Raw genomic sequence first — 13,859 nt, 5'->3', positions numbered from 1 at the left:
CTCTCTCTCTCTCTCTCTCTCTCGTGTTCTTGATGAGCTTTTAGAGTAAAAACCTTCGTCTTCTTCACAGTTTTCTGCTTCAAAACTGAGTTGTTCATGAAATTCACACTCTGCATTAACAAGGCAAGAACCCCAGGCAGAGGTTCTTAGAGCTGATGATACAAAGTCTAAGGAAGAAAGGTGTGTTGAGCGCCCTGCCCGGGACTGAGAGCTGGCCAGTGACCAGAGTGCTCTCTTTCTCCTTTCCATCCTTTTAAGTAAGTTCATTTCTGAGACATATAGAGTCTCATTTATCCCAAGCTGCCTGGGAACTCATGGGCAGCCTTCTTATTCTCCTGCTTCCACATCCTGACTATTGGGATTACAGGCACCTGTCGCCATGCCTGGTTTAAGCAGTGCCGGGAAGCGAACCCAAGGCTACCAATCAAGCTACAGCCCTAATTCCTTTATATTATTATTATTATTATTATTAATTATTATTATTATTTTGGTTTTGTTTTTTCGAGACAGGGTTTCTCTGTGTAGCTTTGTGCCTTTCCTGGAACTCGCTTTGGAGACCAGGCTGGCCTCGAACTCACAGAGATTTGCCTGCCTCTGCCTCCCAAGTGCTGGGATTAAAGGCGTGCGCCACCACCGCCCGGCTATTATTATTATTTTTAAGCCATGGCGGCAGTGACACGTGGCTTTAATTCCAGCACTCTGGAGGCAGAAGCAGGAAAAATCTCTGAGTTCGAGGCCAGCCTGGTCTACAGAGCAAGTTCCAGGACAGCCAGGGCTACACAGAGAAACCCTGTCTCCAAAATCAAAACCAAACCAAACCAAGAAAAAGAAAAAAAAAAAAAAAAGACTTGTAATTTCTGTGTATGGGTGTTTGCTTGCATATATATGTAACTACACCACGTGCATGCAGTGCCCCAGGAGACCAGAAGAGGGCGTCGGATGCCCTGACACCGGAGTCACAAATGGTGATTTGTGGGTGATGGGTCTCGAACGCTTCTAACCGCCGAGCCATCTCTCCTGCCCCTGAGGACTCTGAGGGTTGGGGACTGAGTTCAGCCAGTGGGGACCTAAGGCCCCTTCCATCCCCAGCACATGAACCCTTCACGGGGGGGGGGGGTTCACACCGGTGACCCCCAGTACTCAGGCGGAGGCAGGAGGGTCAGAAGTTCAAGGCCCGCCCCCCGTCCTGGGTGCTCGGCAGGCTACCCCTGACACCTGGAAATCAAGAGGGCTGAAGGTGAGCGTCTCGGGCCATCCTGGTCTCGCCCTGATTGGCGGCAGGTGGTCGGTGGCCGGTGGAGGGGGAGGGCTGCGCACGTGCCGCGTTGCCAGGGCACCCGAGCGGTTTGTTTTCGAATCCCGGGCGCTCCCACTCCTGCCGGGGCCGCGGGGTGGGGGGTGGGGGGCGGGGTTTGCGTGACGGCCCAACGAGGGGCTCAGTGGCTCCGCCCCGCTCCCCGGCCCCGCCCCGGCCCCGCCCCGGCCCCGCCCCGGCCCCGCCCCCGGGTGGTTTAACCGGAGCCGCCTACCCGCCCCGCGCCGGAGAGCCAGCCAGAGTGGGCGGGCCGGCGGAGGAGGAGGTGAGGGGAGGCGGAGGGGGAGAAGGGAAGGGTTGGAGGAGGTGAGGGGGAGTGGTGAGGACCGGGTGGGGTGAAGGGCCGGGGGGCGTTGGCCCGGGGAAGGCGCCTCGCGGTGGAGGGTAGGGTTGGGCTCCGCGGCCTCAGTTTCCTCCCTGCGCCAGCGCTGGTCCCTCCGGCCCCGACCGGCCTCCCGCATCTGCCCCCGACCCAGATACCAGCACCACCGAGATGCCAAACGTGAAGGAGAGGGCGGCCCGGAGGGAAGCCAGAACGGCCGAGGGCGCCTCCCGAGAGCCCCGCGCGGGACACCCCCGGGAGAGCGCGAGCAGCGCCCAGGGCCACCGATCACGTAGGTTCAACTGTCGCCAGGCCTCCGCCGCCCCGGACGTGGCCCTTAACCCCGAGCTCGAGGAGCCGCCCGCCCGAGGCAGGGTCGGCGGGGCCCGGGACCGCGAGCCCGCCCGCACCGCCCGGGTTCCCGCGCGGCGGCGTTGCCATGGATCTGCCTGGACGCTCCACAGTTAGTCTCTGCCCGTGGGGCCACGCGGGGTCGCTGCTGATCCACGAAAGGACGGCACGGGTCCCGGGGGTTCGGGGGGGGGGGCGTGGTTTGTTCCTCTAAACCCTGGGGCGGGTGGCGTGCGTGAGGGTCAGGGGTTGGAGGTGAAGCCGATGAAGCGTCATCTGGAGGCGGTGACGTCCACAGGTGAAGTAACTCGGGACGGTATAATCGGACTCCCGTTTTAGGAGTTCGTGTATTGGGGTTGCTTTGTTTTGCAGTGTTGTGTTTGGGGCGATCTGGACTTTTCAGAAGTCTGCCTCAGTCGCACGTTGTCCCTCCTTGTTCTGGAGCCGCTTGGTTGCGGTTGGCGGGTTTTAGTGTTTCCCGCGGGTTTTCAAGACGCCCCGCCACGGCCGCTCAGCCCCGCGCTGAAGGCTTCCCTTAACCCTCACGTGGTCCTGTGAGTTAATAGTGGGTCTGTTTACGTCGTGGACTGTGTTGTACCAGCCATCTTGGCCGGGATTGTTCCCAGGGGCGGAAGATAGGAGCCGCAGCAGCAGGTCACCTTGTTTTTGTAAAAGGATATTTAATTGTATGTTATGTGTGTGCACATGCGCGTTCAGGGCCAGAAGAGGGCGCCAGATCCCCCGGGACTGGACGTGGAAACCGGGAAAGGAGCTCAGTTCTTAGGGAAAGGCAGCCAGTGGGCTTAACCGCTCAGTCACCCACCTCTCTAGTTTACCTTCTTATAACCCTGGATTTTCTGTGAAAATCCACAATCACCTTTCTTATGTTGAGATATTTCAGATTTGTTGCAAAGTAAAATCCAGTGACTCCGCATTGTATGTTTTCTTCTTTACTGTGTGAAGGCTACAGTGTGACTTTAAATTCTTCTGAGAGAGCGAGAGAGCGTTATCCTATGTAATCTGCTCTACAGTTATTTTTTTTTTTTTTTTTGGTTTTTCGAGACAGGGTTTCTCTGTGTAGCTTTGCGCCTTTCCTGGAACTCACTTGGTAGCCCAGGCTGGCCTCGAACTCACAGAGATCCGCCGGCCTCTGCCTCCCGAGTGCTGGGACTAAAGGCGTGCATCACCACCGCCCGGCCAGTTATTTATCTTTTACATTTTTTTTTTTTTTTTTTTAGGTTTTTCGAGACAGGGTTTCTCTGTGCAACTTTGCGCCTTTCCTGGATCTCGCTCTCTAGACCAGGCTGGCCTCGAACTCACAAAGATCCGCCTGCCTCTGCCTCCCGAGTGCTGGGATTAAAGGCGTGCGCCACCACCGCCCGGCTATCTTTTACATTTTTAATCTCTTACTATAGAAAAGTTCTACCTCTCTGGGCCCGTGAGATCCCTCAGCAGTTGAGCTCTCCACACAGGTCTCAGTGGATCCCAGGCACCCACAGTAAAGGTGGGAAGCCAGACCCAACCCCACCAGACTGACCTCTGGCCTTCACACATGCCTGTGCTGTGCAATAGTAACCATTTTAAAAGACACATTTTTACAAAGTAGTATGGCCAGCATCCTGAGTCCCTGTTTACCGGTCCCCTGCTTCATTTGTTACAGACCTAGGTCTGGGTGGTCCTAGAGTAGAATTTTTTTCTTGTCCATACTTCACAACACAAAGAATTGGCAAGTTGTGATTTTTTTAAAAATTTTTAAAATTTATTTATCTATTATATATTATGTATACAGTGTTCTGCCTACATGCCAGAAGAGGGCGCCAGATCTCATTACAGATGGTTGTGAGCCACTCTGCGGTTGCTGGGAACTGAACTCAGGACCTCTGGAAGAGCAGCACAGTGCTCTTAACTGCTGAGCCATCTCCCCAGCCCTGAAAGTTGTGATCTTTAACCTTAAATCTTCTTGGAAATTTCACTAGTCAGTGAAATCCTAAAATCGGGGAACTGCTGTCTTGGAAAACCAAATAATGTTGGCGCTGCACATGGATGTCTGTTACCCGGAGGGAGAACCCGCTTTGTGGGGCAGCAGAGGCACAGGGAGAAAACTGGCTCAGTTAACAAGTGTGTGTTTGTTTTTGCAAACCCCAAGTTGGTTGTTTGTAGCTTTGTGGGTTTGTTTTTGTTTTTAAAGTTTTAAGACAGGCTTTCTCTGTGCAGCCCTGCCTGTCCTGAACTTAATCTGTAGACCAGGCTGGCCTCAAACTCAGAGACCCACCTACTTTGTGGTTTTTGTTTTTTTTTAACTTGGAAATCTTTACCTTTTAGTCAGCTTCACTTCACGCTTTCCTGACCTAACCTTCCCCATGTTGGACTCCGAGTGTTTCTAGCACTTTCATGGGAAATACAAATGTCTGCTGTCCTTGAGTCCTACAGATGAGTGACTGAATAGGTTCAGATTTATGTGGGTTGATCAGTGTCCACCAGAAATTCTCTGTGTGGCCCTGGCTGTCCTGGAACTTCCTCTGTAGACCAGGCTGGCCTCAAATTCACAGATCCACCTGCCTCTGCCTCCCGAGTGCTGGATTAAAGGCGTGCACCACCACCGCCCGGCTTCACCAGAAGTTCTTTCAATTACAGGCTTGGCGGAGAGGGTTCATGAAACTTCCAAGCTTGATTCTCACTCAGAAGAGAAGACCTTATCTTCAAGCAGGTGTTGGCTTTTATAGTTTTCTCTGTTTGACTTCCTGACATCATTACTTAGTGTTGAGGGGTTCCGTGACTCAGTGGGCACACATTTGCTGCTAAGCCCCACAGCCTGAGCTTAATTCCTAGGACCCACATGCCCCCCTCCCCAATCAATAAATAAGTAAATATCACTGTCTTAGTTAGGGTGTCTATTGCTGTGAAGAGACACCATGACCACGGGAAACTCTTCTAAAGGAAAACATTTAACTGGGGCGGCTTACATTTTCAGAGGTTTATCCATTATCATCATGGTGCGACATGGTGGCATGCAGGCAGATGTGGCTTGCCAGCCTAGCTGAGAGTCCTACATCTTTGGTCTGCAGGCAACGGGAAGTGGTCTGAGTGTCACGCTGAGTAAAGCTTGAGCAAAGAAGACCTAAAGCCCGCCCCCACAGTGACACTTCCTCCAGCAGGCCACACTCCCTTCAAACTATTACAATTATTAAAAATAAACTCAGTGTTGTGTGATGGTACAAACACACACACACACACACACACACACACACACACACACACACACACACACACACACCTACCTGTAATCCTAGGAGTTGGGAGGCAGAGGCAGGCAGATCTGTGAGTTCAAGGCTACCTGGATCTACACAGAGTTGCAGGCCAGTCAGGTCTACACAGGGAGACCCGTCTCCAACAAGCAAAACAACCCAAATTGTTGTTGCCTTGGCAAAGTGTGTTGATTGTAAAAGTTCCTATTTCAATTAATCTATTGAGGCTAGTTATAATGGTTTAGTGTTCACAGTCCAAAAATATGATCCTTTTGTCCACCGTAATTTAAATTCAGTTCTCCACATGTGATGTTTAGTAATTCTAGCAGCATTTGTTGAAAAGATTCTCTGAGCCAGGTGGTGGTGGTGCACACCTTTAACCCAGCACTCGGGAGGCAGAAGCAGGTGGATCTCAGTGAGTTCGAGGCCAGCCTGGTCTACAGAGTGAGTTCCAGGACAGCCAGAATGTTACACAGTGAAACCTTGTCTTGAAAAACCAAAAAAAAAAAAAAAATTTTTTTTTCCATTCTATATTAAATTGGCTTTGTATTTTTTTAGTTTAGACAGGGTCTCATGTAGCCTATGCTGGTCCTCCTGTCTCTGCCTCCTGAGTGTGGACATTTTAATTTTTTAAAGTCATAACAAAGAACAATAACAAAGCATAGCCTTCCTGACTGGATAGATAATGCTCTCAGAATAGGAATATATGAGGAAGAGGTGGGTGGGGGTAGTCTTTTTTTTTTTTTGAGACAATTTGTGTGTGTGTGTGTGTGTGTGTGTGTGTGTGTGTGTGTGTGTGTGTAGCCCTGGCTGGCCTGGAACTCACTCTGTAGACTAGGATGGCCTGGAACTCACAGAGATCCTCCTGCCTCTGCCTCCTGAGTGCTAGGATGCCATCACACTGGGCTGAGCCAATTTATTTTAAGCCCGACTGATCTGGAGATGTCTCTGACATTTGAGTATTGTCAAAAACAGGAAAATATTTTCCTAGATTTTAGGAGTGAAAAAGTGATGAATAACCTTCTGCTCAGTGCAGCAGCGTGTAGACACATACACGGTGAGGCACACAGGGAAGACTCACTGCTGCACTCAGGCTTGCTTCTGCTCATGAGGGTGCCTTGAAGTCACACCTAGCCTTCAGTGACTCGGCCCTGCTGTGCCTGCCCGTCTGTTGCTCCTGGTGTTGTCTTTGGGGTTTAGATTCTGAGCGTGGAACAGTTTCCCATGCCGGGAGTAACCTGTGTGTTTGACCCTCTTGTAGCCTGGAAGGTAAGGGCAAGGAGACAATGCCCAGTGACTTCTGGGACCACCTGAAAGAGCAGCTGTCGTCTGTGCCCCCCGACTTCAGCTGTGCTCTTGAACTTCTGAAAGAGGTCAGGGAGGTGAGTGCATATCTTCACTTGTAGCTTGGAGGTTCCAGGGCCTGTCTCAGCACCAGTGGGTAGTGGCTGCAAGTCCTAATTGCTAAGGTGACTAGACAGACCAACCACTGAGTAACTTAAGTGGGGAAGAGGTCATGTCAAATGACTGCAGCGGGACCAGAAAGGGAGCCATGGCTAAAGACAGAGAATTCTGAAGAACTCTGGAGCGTCACCACAAACATGTGGAGTGAGTTACATCATCGAGCTGTGTTGATGTATCCTGCCTTGAAAGTCAAAAACCGGTGAATAATGTGCTCTGTTTGGGGTGGGTGATCAATCGGAGGCACGGAGCCCTGCCTTTTATCTTCGGGGATGACCAGCTTCCTTCAGAGAGCTGGGGCAGTGAAGGAGGCCCTTCCTCTTGTAGCATATTTAGCCTCTATAGACTACAGAGGGAGCTTGTTGCAACCCCAGCAGAGAAACATGGGGGGCGGGTGGTGTCAGCCCCTGCTTCCCAGGGCAGGCACTGAAGGGCAGATTTGAAACAAAGCAGTTCTGAGTTGGTAACTTTGAAAGCTTGCTGACTGAAATAGGTAACATGAAGCAGTCTTCTGTGTACCACCTGGAGCTGGTAACTGGATTCTGCTAAGACAATTAGTATTTGATTATGCTAAATAGGCATGGGTGTGTCCTCCAGCTCCACGTGTTGGGTGTCTTAAGGAGACACAGGGATAAATAAATAAGAGTCACTTACCAGAAGCTCACATTTGGGCATCAGAGACCCCATTACAGCTCTTCTCATCTGTCTTCTCCCTCTGAAATAATTTAAAAAATAAATAACTGACCTTCTTAAATTAAGAGCACATTTTCTGGTTCTTTTTCAATTGAGATTTATTTTTAGTCCCAGCACTCGGGAGGCAGAGGCAGGCAGATCTCTGAGTTTGAGGCCAGTCTGGTCTACAGAACTAGTTCCAGGACAGCCAGGACTACACAGAGAAACCCTGTCTGGAAAAACCACAAATAAGGGGCTGGAGAGATGGCTCCGAGGTTAAGAGCATCAACTGTTCTTCCAGAGGACCCGGGTTCAATTCGTAGCAACCACATGGCACCTCACAAGTGTCTGTAACTCTAGTTCCAGGGGACTCAACACCCTCTCACAGACATACATTCAGGCAAAACACTAATGTCCATAAGATAAAAATAAAGTTTTAAAAAACACAAATTGAGTGTTTTTATCTTGTGTGTATGGTGTTTTGCCCGCATGTGTGACTGTGCACCATGTACATGCAGTGCCCAGGCAGACCAGAAGAGGGTGCTAGAGCCCCCTGGTCTGGAGTTATAGATGGCTGTGAGCACCATGTGGGTGCTGGGAACTGAACCTAAGTGCTTCTAGCCCAGCTCTGTCTGTGTCCCGTGTGCTTTGTGTGGTCCTTGGCTTTATTAAACTCTCTATCTCACTCTGACCCATTTATCACTAGCTAAGATAATACTCAGTGGAGCATGTCTGCAGCAACTTCCTGATCCTAAAAAGACATAGGCTGGTGTGTGTGAAGGCGTGAACATGGGGGAATGTGGGACTGAGCGGAATGTCTCTTCTGACCTGCCTGGCAGATTCTGTTGTCGCTGTTGTTACCACGCCAGAACCGCTTAAGAAGTGAGATCGAAGAGGCCTTGGACATGGACTTCCTCCATCAGCAAGCTGAGCGTGGGGACTTGGATGTCACCTATCTCTCTAAGTACATTCTCAACATGATGGTCTTGCTGTGCGCACCAGTGCGAGATGAAGCCGTGCAGAAACTGGAGAGCATCACGGATCCTGTCCGGCTGCTGAGGTGTGACACTTGTGATTAGTCACCTAACCTGCTCCAGGGCCTGAGCTGGGAAGGGCCGGCAGACTGTGGGACAGCCGTTGTCTTGGCTGTCTTCCTGCTGGAGACGACGTGACGCCCTGCTCCTCTCGGGCCTGTTGCTTTTCACATTTCCAGAGTGGACCTTTGGGTCATCCTTAGCTTGACAGGACCTTTGTGTAAGACACTGCGGTAGAGAGAATTCCAAGACGTGACAGACATCCTGTCCTATCTTTTCTCTGGTCTCAGTTCACACACTGTAAGGGACACGGCATGTCTCCTTCTGATGTACGGTGTGGCTGTGTGGCATTTAGGAAGTGTGTTCAGCGAGTTAAAATTCAAAAGCCACCACCCCCACCCCTGGCCTGAGTGGAGAGGAGCATCACGTAGAAGGCTGCCTTCTGTGCGGAGCTGGTGTGCTGCTCTTGCCCTGGAGCCCTTGCAGGACTTGAACTCACAGCACTTCTCTCTTGAGCCCTCCCATGGCCCTTGCTGTGCTCCACCACACCCAGCAGAAAGAGAGGATGGTGAAAGCGACTTGGCTCACCGTGGGCCTCGGTCTCGGCTGCCTGTCCTTCCGTGAATGGAGGAGACAGAGCTACGGTTAAGCTCCTTCCAGGCTCCAAGTGCGGGCCTCAGTCACCCCGCTGGCTGCCCTCCGCTTGGGTCCTTTTGTAGCACAGTTCTTTTCTCCTGCGCTAGGGGCATCTTCCAAGTGCTGGGCCAGATGAAAATGGACATGGTGAACTACACGATCCAGAGCCTCCAGCCCCAGCTGCAGGAACACTCCATCCAGTTTGAGCGGGCCGAGTTCCAGGAGCGCCTCAACAAGGAGCCCAGTATGTATGATGTGAGGACAGAGGCGGGCCACGGCTGGCACCTGACATTCTTCACACAGTGAGTGGGAGGGAGAAGGCAGATTAACCAGGAGCATACACTTTTTACATTTTAATTTAGTGATTATTTTAGTTTTTTGAGATAAAGTCTCACTCTTTAGCCTTGGCTATTCTGAAACTCATTATGTAGCTCAGGCTGGCCCCAAACTCATGGCAATGCTCCCACCTCAGCTCCACCATGCTCCACAGGAACAGTAGTAGCTGAAGAGAACCGTGGCCTGCAGCTGCAGAGGTAAAGACGCTTACACTCTCCTCCCGTTGTAGACCTCCTCGATCACACCATTAAGTGGCTGACCCAGGCGGCCGCAGACCTCACCACCCCTTCTGCAAGTTGCCCTGACACACGGGACTCCTCCAGCTCGCCTGGCCCATCTCCCAGTGACATGACTGCCCCGGAACCACTCAGCTCTGCAATGGTGCTGTCCCAGGGATTCCTGAACCTTCTCATCTGGGACCCTGAGAATGAAGAGTTTCCTGAGGTGGGAATGGGGGCATTTCCTTGTTTTAGGGTTTGAGCTTGGGCCGGATCCCTCTGATGCGCCCCCCCCCCCCCCCCCCTTCCTCAGACCCTGCTGATGGACAGAGCCCGGCTGCAGGAGCTGGAGTTGCAGCAGAAGCAGCTGACCATCCTTGCCTCCGTCATGCTGGTGGCCAATAGCTTCTCGGGCAGCGTTCTGTTTGGCTCACCCCAGTTTGTGGACAAACTAAAACGCATAACGAAGTCCCTGGTGGAGGAATTTAACTCCAGGTGAGCTGCAGACATCTTTTTTTAAAGGACTAGAAGGAAGGAGCTGGGGAAGTGACTCAGCTGGTAAGGTGAGGTGCTTTGCTGGGCAAGCATGAGGACCTGGCTGTATCCCTAACAGGCTCAGAGAAAGGCAGGCATGAGCTGGCGGTGGTGGCGCACACCTTTAATCCCAGCACTCAGGAGACTGAGACGTGTGGATCTCTGTGAGTTCGAGGCCAGCCAGAGCTACACAGAGAAACCCTGTCTCCAAAAAGACAAACAGGAAGAAGCCAGACGTAGAGCAGATGTCTGTAACTCCAACACGTGATGGGGGTGGGTTCAGGGTCAGCCAGCCTAGTCCACTGGTGAGCTGACTGGGTTCAGTGAGAAAGAAGGAAGGGAGCCGCTGAGGAAGAAGCCTGCTGCCAGCCCTAGCCCCTGTGGTACCGGCATGTGTACAGGGTGGGCGCAGACAGAGGAGTAGATGGTACAAGCGTCTCGGATACTGGCAGGTCATGAGTTTCTAGCTCTTCACCACAAACCCAGAGGCCCTCTAGAACCAGCCACAGTGCTGGTTTATTTCTGTAGTGATACTGGGGCTTGTGGGGGCGGGAGAGAACTTTCCAGAAAAGGTGTTGTGAGACCTGAGTGGGCCTGAACATGTTTGGGCTGTAGTCGATGATGACTGAGGAGATGGAAGAGCCAGATTTGGGCTGGGGATGTAGTTGAGGGGTTCAGCACTTGTTTGGTATGTTCAAGACCCCAGACTTGATCCTCGGCTCCCCAAAGGAAACAAACAGCCGGCCAGGTTTGTGCTTGGGGCCGGGGGGGATGTGACCAGGGGGGATGCTTGGGAAGGGTCTCTGTCTTTACAAAGTGCATTGGCCACAGACATCTGCATCCTGGGGAGAGCCAAGCTGTTCTTTGGTCCTGAGAGTGTTTTTACGGTTCAGGACACAGCACCATTTCCAGAGGTCGCTGGTGTTTAGAGGGAACCAGGACGTGGAACCTATCTGTCGGGCTTTGGTGCTGGGCAGCTGGGATGGGGGACAGGAGTTCCCCAAGTCCCTAACCTCTTCTGCTTGAGGCTTTGTGGTGTCTATGCCTCTGCCAAGGCCACCTGCTAGGTGCCAGCTGACCTCTGTTGTGGTCTAGGCCGGAGGAGACCATGCAGACTGTGAGTGAGCAGGTGACCCAGGAAATCCACCAGGGTCTCAAGAGCATGGGCCTCGCCCCTCTGACCAGTGACAACACGGCGTCTCTCATAGCACAGTTCCAGAACATTGCCAAGGAGGGGAACTGTGTCCGCAACGTCATTGGTGAGCTCGACCACATGTGGGTGGAGGGGATGCTGGAGGGAGGGGCCCCAGCCGTGGGTGTGGGCGAGTTTCCAGGTTCAGTCAAAGATGAGATGGTCCTAAGGAGGACTGCACACAAAAATCCTGTCCACCCAACCCGGTTAAGTCACTCAGGAGTCTCACCGTGTGACATCCACACCCACCCACCAGCAAGAAGCCAGCTGGCTTGCTTTAGAGACATTTCTCTGTAGTACAGACCCCAGCCCCATGTGGAGGAATCAGTTGAAGATGTCTTCTCTAATGTCAAATCCTAGGCCTAACCCTGCAGCCCAGGTTGGCCTGGACACAATATGTACCCTAGGCTGGCCTTACTCATGGTATTCCCCCTGCCTCTGGGTTCTAGGATTACAGGTGTGAGCCACACCCTGATACTAAGCAGTCTTGAGTACTTGAGTACTACACCCGGTCCCCGTGAGAAGCTGTCCCCCTGCTCTGGAGCACGTGACTCAGACGGCCATCGAGCAGCTGGACCCCAGCTGCTCAGTGGTTCGGTTGCCTTTTCCTTCTCTTCTGCTCACAGACCAGCGGATCCACTTGTTCCTCAAATGCTGCTTGGTTCTTGGTGTGCAGCGCTCACTGTTGGACCTTCCTGGAGGCCTCGCCCTCATCGAAGCGGAGCTGGCGGAACTGGGCCAGAACTTTGTTACCCTTACACATCACAACCAGCAGGTGTTTGGCCCTTACTACACTGAGATCTTAAAACCTATCATCTCCCCAGGCCAGAACTTGAAAGTGGAGTCTGTCTGAGCATGGGCTCAGAGCCCTGGCACCTTGGACCCAGGGGGAAGGCCCATCCTCCTGGAGTGACATCACCAGTGACCAGCAGAGCAGTGAGTCCCCTCCGCACCCCCACAGCCGGCACAGCTGGGCTGTAGGGATCAAGTATGTAAACACCAGCTGGCCCAAATCCGCTCCCTAATAAACTATGAACAGCAAGCAGCCCGCCATTCTTCTGTGACTCAGCAGAGGCCAGGCCCTGTGACTGGCAGCACCCCCCTCCGGGGTGTGCCCCCGTGGTGTCACGGATGACAGCCGAGATGTCGGGGTGCTTACCTTGGGAGCCTTCATGTTGCCCAGCCAGCCAGGAGAGGACGAGGAAAGCCAATTAAGTCAGACCTAGAGTCCCCTCGAGGTTCCAAGAGCCCCCCAGGAGGTCGGGACAGCAGGAGCCCCTGCCCCATCCAGAGCATCCTGCAGAGCCCCCGCTGCAGGAAAGTGATGGTGGCCGCAAGCAGCACCCCCAGTCGGCGGGCCCTGGTGGTCTCAGCTCTCTCCCTCAGGTTATCTAGAGTTCAGGCTGGCACAGGTAGTCTGCCCTGGTCCCACCCCCGTCCAGGCTTCTGTGGCCTCATCACTAAGTTTAGAGCGCCCACTCCTCGTGACCGAGGCAAGGCGTGCGTTCAGGTGGGAGCAGACTCCATCTCTCCTTGCTCTGCCAGTGTGGGTGGTTGTGGTGTGAGTGCCCCTTGTCGTAGACCAACACCAAGTGGGACTCTGGGAAAGACCTGGGTCACACTCACTGTTGGCAACTGGCTCCCATGAGGAAAGTGTCCCATTCAGGTCTGGTCCTTTTGTAACAGACAATGTGTGGGGATTGACTTGTGTGTGTCCTCAAGACAACATAAAGAAACATAATGACCCCTTTCAGAAGCTGGGAAAGCCCACAACACAATGCAGAGACAGCACAAGGTGGTGTCTGAGTTCTGTTGGCCTGGGATGGGCCTCTTTTTTTTGGGGGGGGGGCGTCTTTCAAGACAGGGTTTCTCTGTAGTTTTGGTGCCTGCCCTGGATCTCGCTCTATAGACCAGGCTGGCCTCGAACTCACAGAGATCTACCTGGCTCTGCTTCCTGAGTGCTGGGATTAAAGGTGTGTGCCACCACCGCCCGGCGGGATGTGCTTCCAACTGGCAGCCTTTTTAGATAGGTGACAGTGTGGTCAACAAAGTGACCAGGCATAGATCACTCAAAGTCCTGTCTTGTAACTGTATCGCCTCACTTGGGGTGGCCCAGGAAAAGATATGCTCAAATAAATAGGCTTGGCTGCTTAGAGCTCTGAGTACAGTTACTTGGTTCAATTTCCAGAAGTCCACATCTGGGAAGGGCTGGGGGGCTCTGTGAACACTGCCTGGGCAGTGGGTCCAGGCGCTGGGCTGGTGAGAGCCTTGCTTTATGTCATAATTAAAGTCTGGAGTAACCAACACAGTAGACGTTTTGAAATGTTTTTTCTTGTTCTTCTACGTGAAGGAGACAGGAACCCTATTTTATATTTACATTTATAATTCAGTCTTGCCCATGGGTTTGTGCTGGGGAATAATCCTCTTGTACACTGTAAAGGTCTGTCACTCCAACTGGTTTAATAAAATGCTGATTGGTCAGTAGTCAGGCAGGAAGTATAGGCAGGGCCACCAAGCAAAGGATGATGGGAAGGAGAAGGACA

At 52.6% G+C, this 13,859-nt stretch overlaps 1 protein-coding gene across 5 annotated transcripts; it reads left to right on the top strand.

The window, feature by feature from the left end:
* The first annotated feature begins 1,502 nt into the window (after window positions 1-1,502).
* Window positions 1,503-13,471, top strand: Tcp11 (t-complex 11). Of its 5 annotated transcripts, XM_052744398.1 has the most exons (10): window positions 1,503-1,580; window positions 1,792-2,100; window positions 4,623-4,695; window positions 6,495-6,615; window positions 8,206-8,426; window positions 9,144-9,280; window positions 9,602-9,816; window positions 9,904-10,085; window positions 11,220-11,383; window positions 11,943-13,471. In XM_052744398.1, the coding sequence occupies exons 2-10, from the start codon at window positions 1,809-1,811 to the stop codon at window positions 12,167-12,169; spliced, it is 1,632 nt and encodes a 543-aa protein (XP_052600358.1). In that variant the 5' UTR covers window positions 1,503-1,580; window positions 1,792-1,808; the 3' UTR covers window positions 12,170-13,471. The 5 variants fall into 5 exon arrangements, with proteins under 5 accessions (XP_052600358.1, XP_052600360.1, XP_052600359.1 ...); XM_052744400.1 differs by lacking the exons at window positions 1,503-1,580; window positions 11,943-13,471 and adding an exon at window positions 11,766-11,917 and having other exon boundaries at window positions 1,672-2,100; XM_052744399.1 differs by lacking the exon at window positions 1,503-1,580 and having other exon boundaries at window positions 1,676-1,929.
* The last annotated feature ends 388 nt before the right edge of the window (window positions 13,472-13,859 follow it).

The sequence above is a fragment of the Peromyscus californicus genome, unplaced genomic scaffold (assembly GCF_007827085.1).
Source record: "Peromyscus californicus insignis strain IS unplaced genomic scaffold, ASM782708v3 Scaffold_19__1_contigs__length_69161282, whole genome shotgun sequence".
Classification (NCBI taxonomy): Eukaryota; Metazoa; Chordata; class Mammalia; order Rodentia; family Cricetidae; genus Peromyscus; species Peromyscus californicus.
The sequence above is the reverse complement of the archived record's forward strand: the minus strand, read 5'-3'. Positions and strand labels throughout refer to the sequence as shown.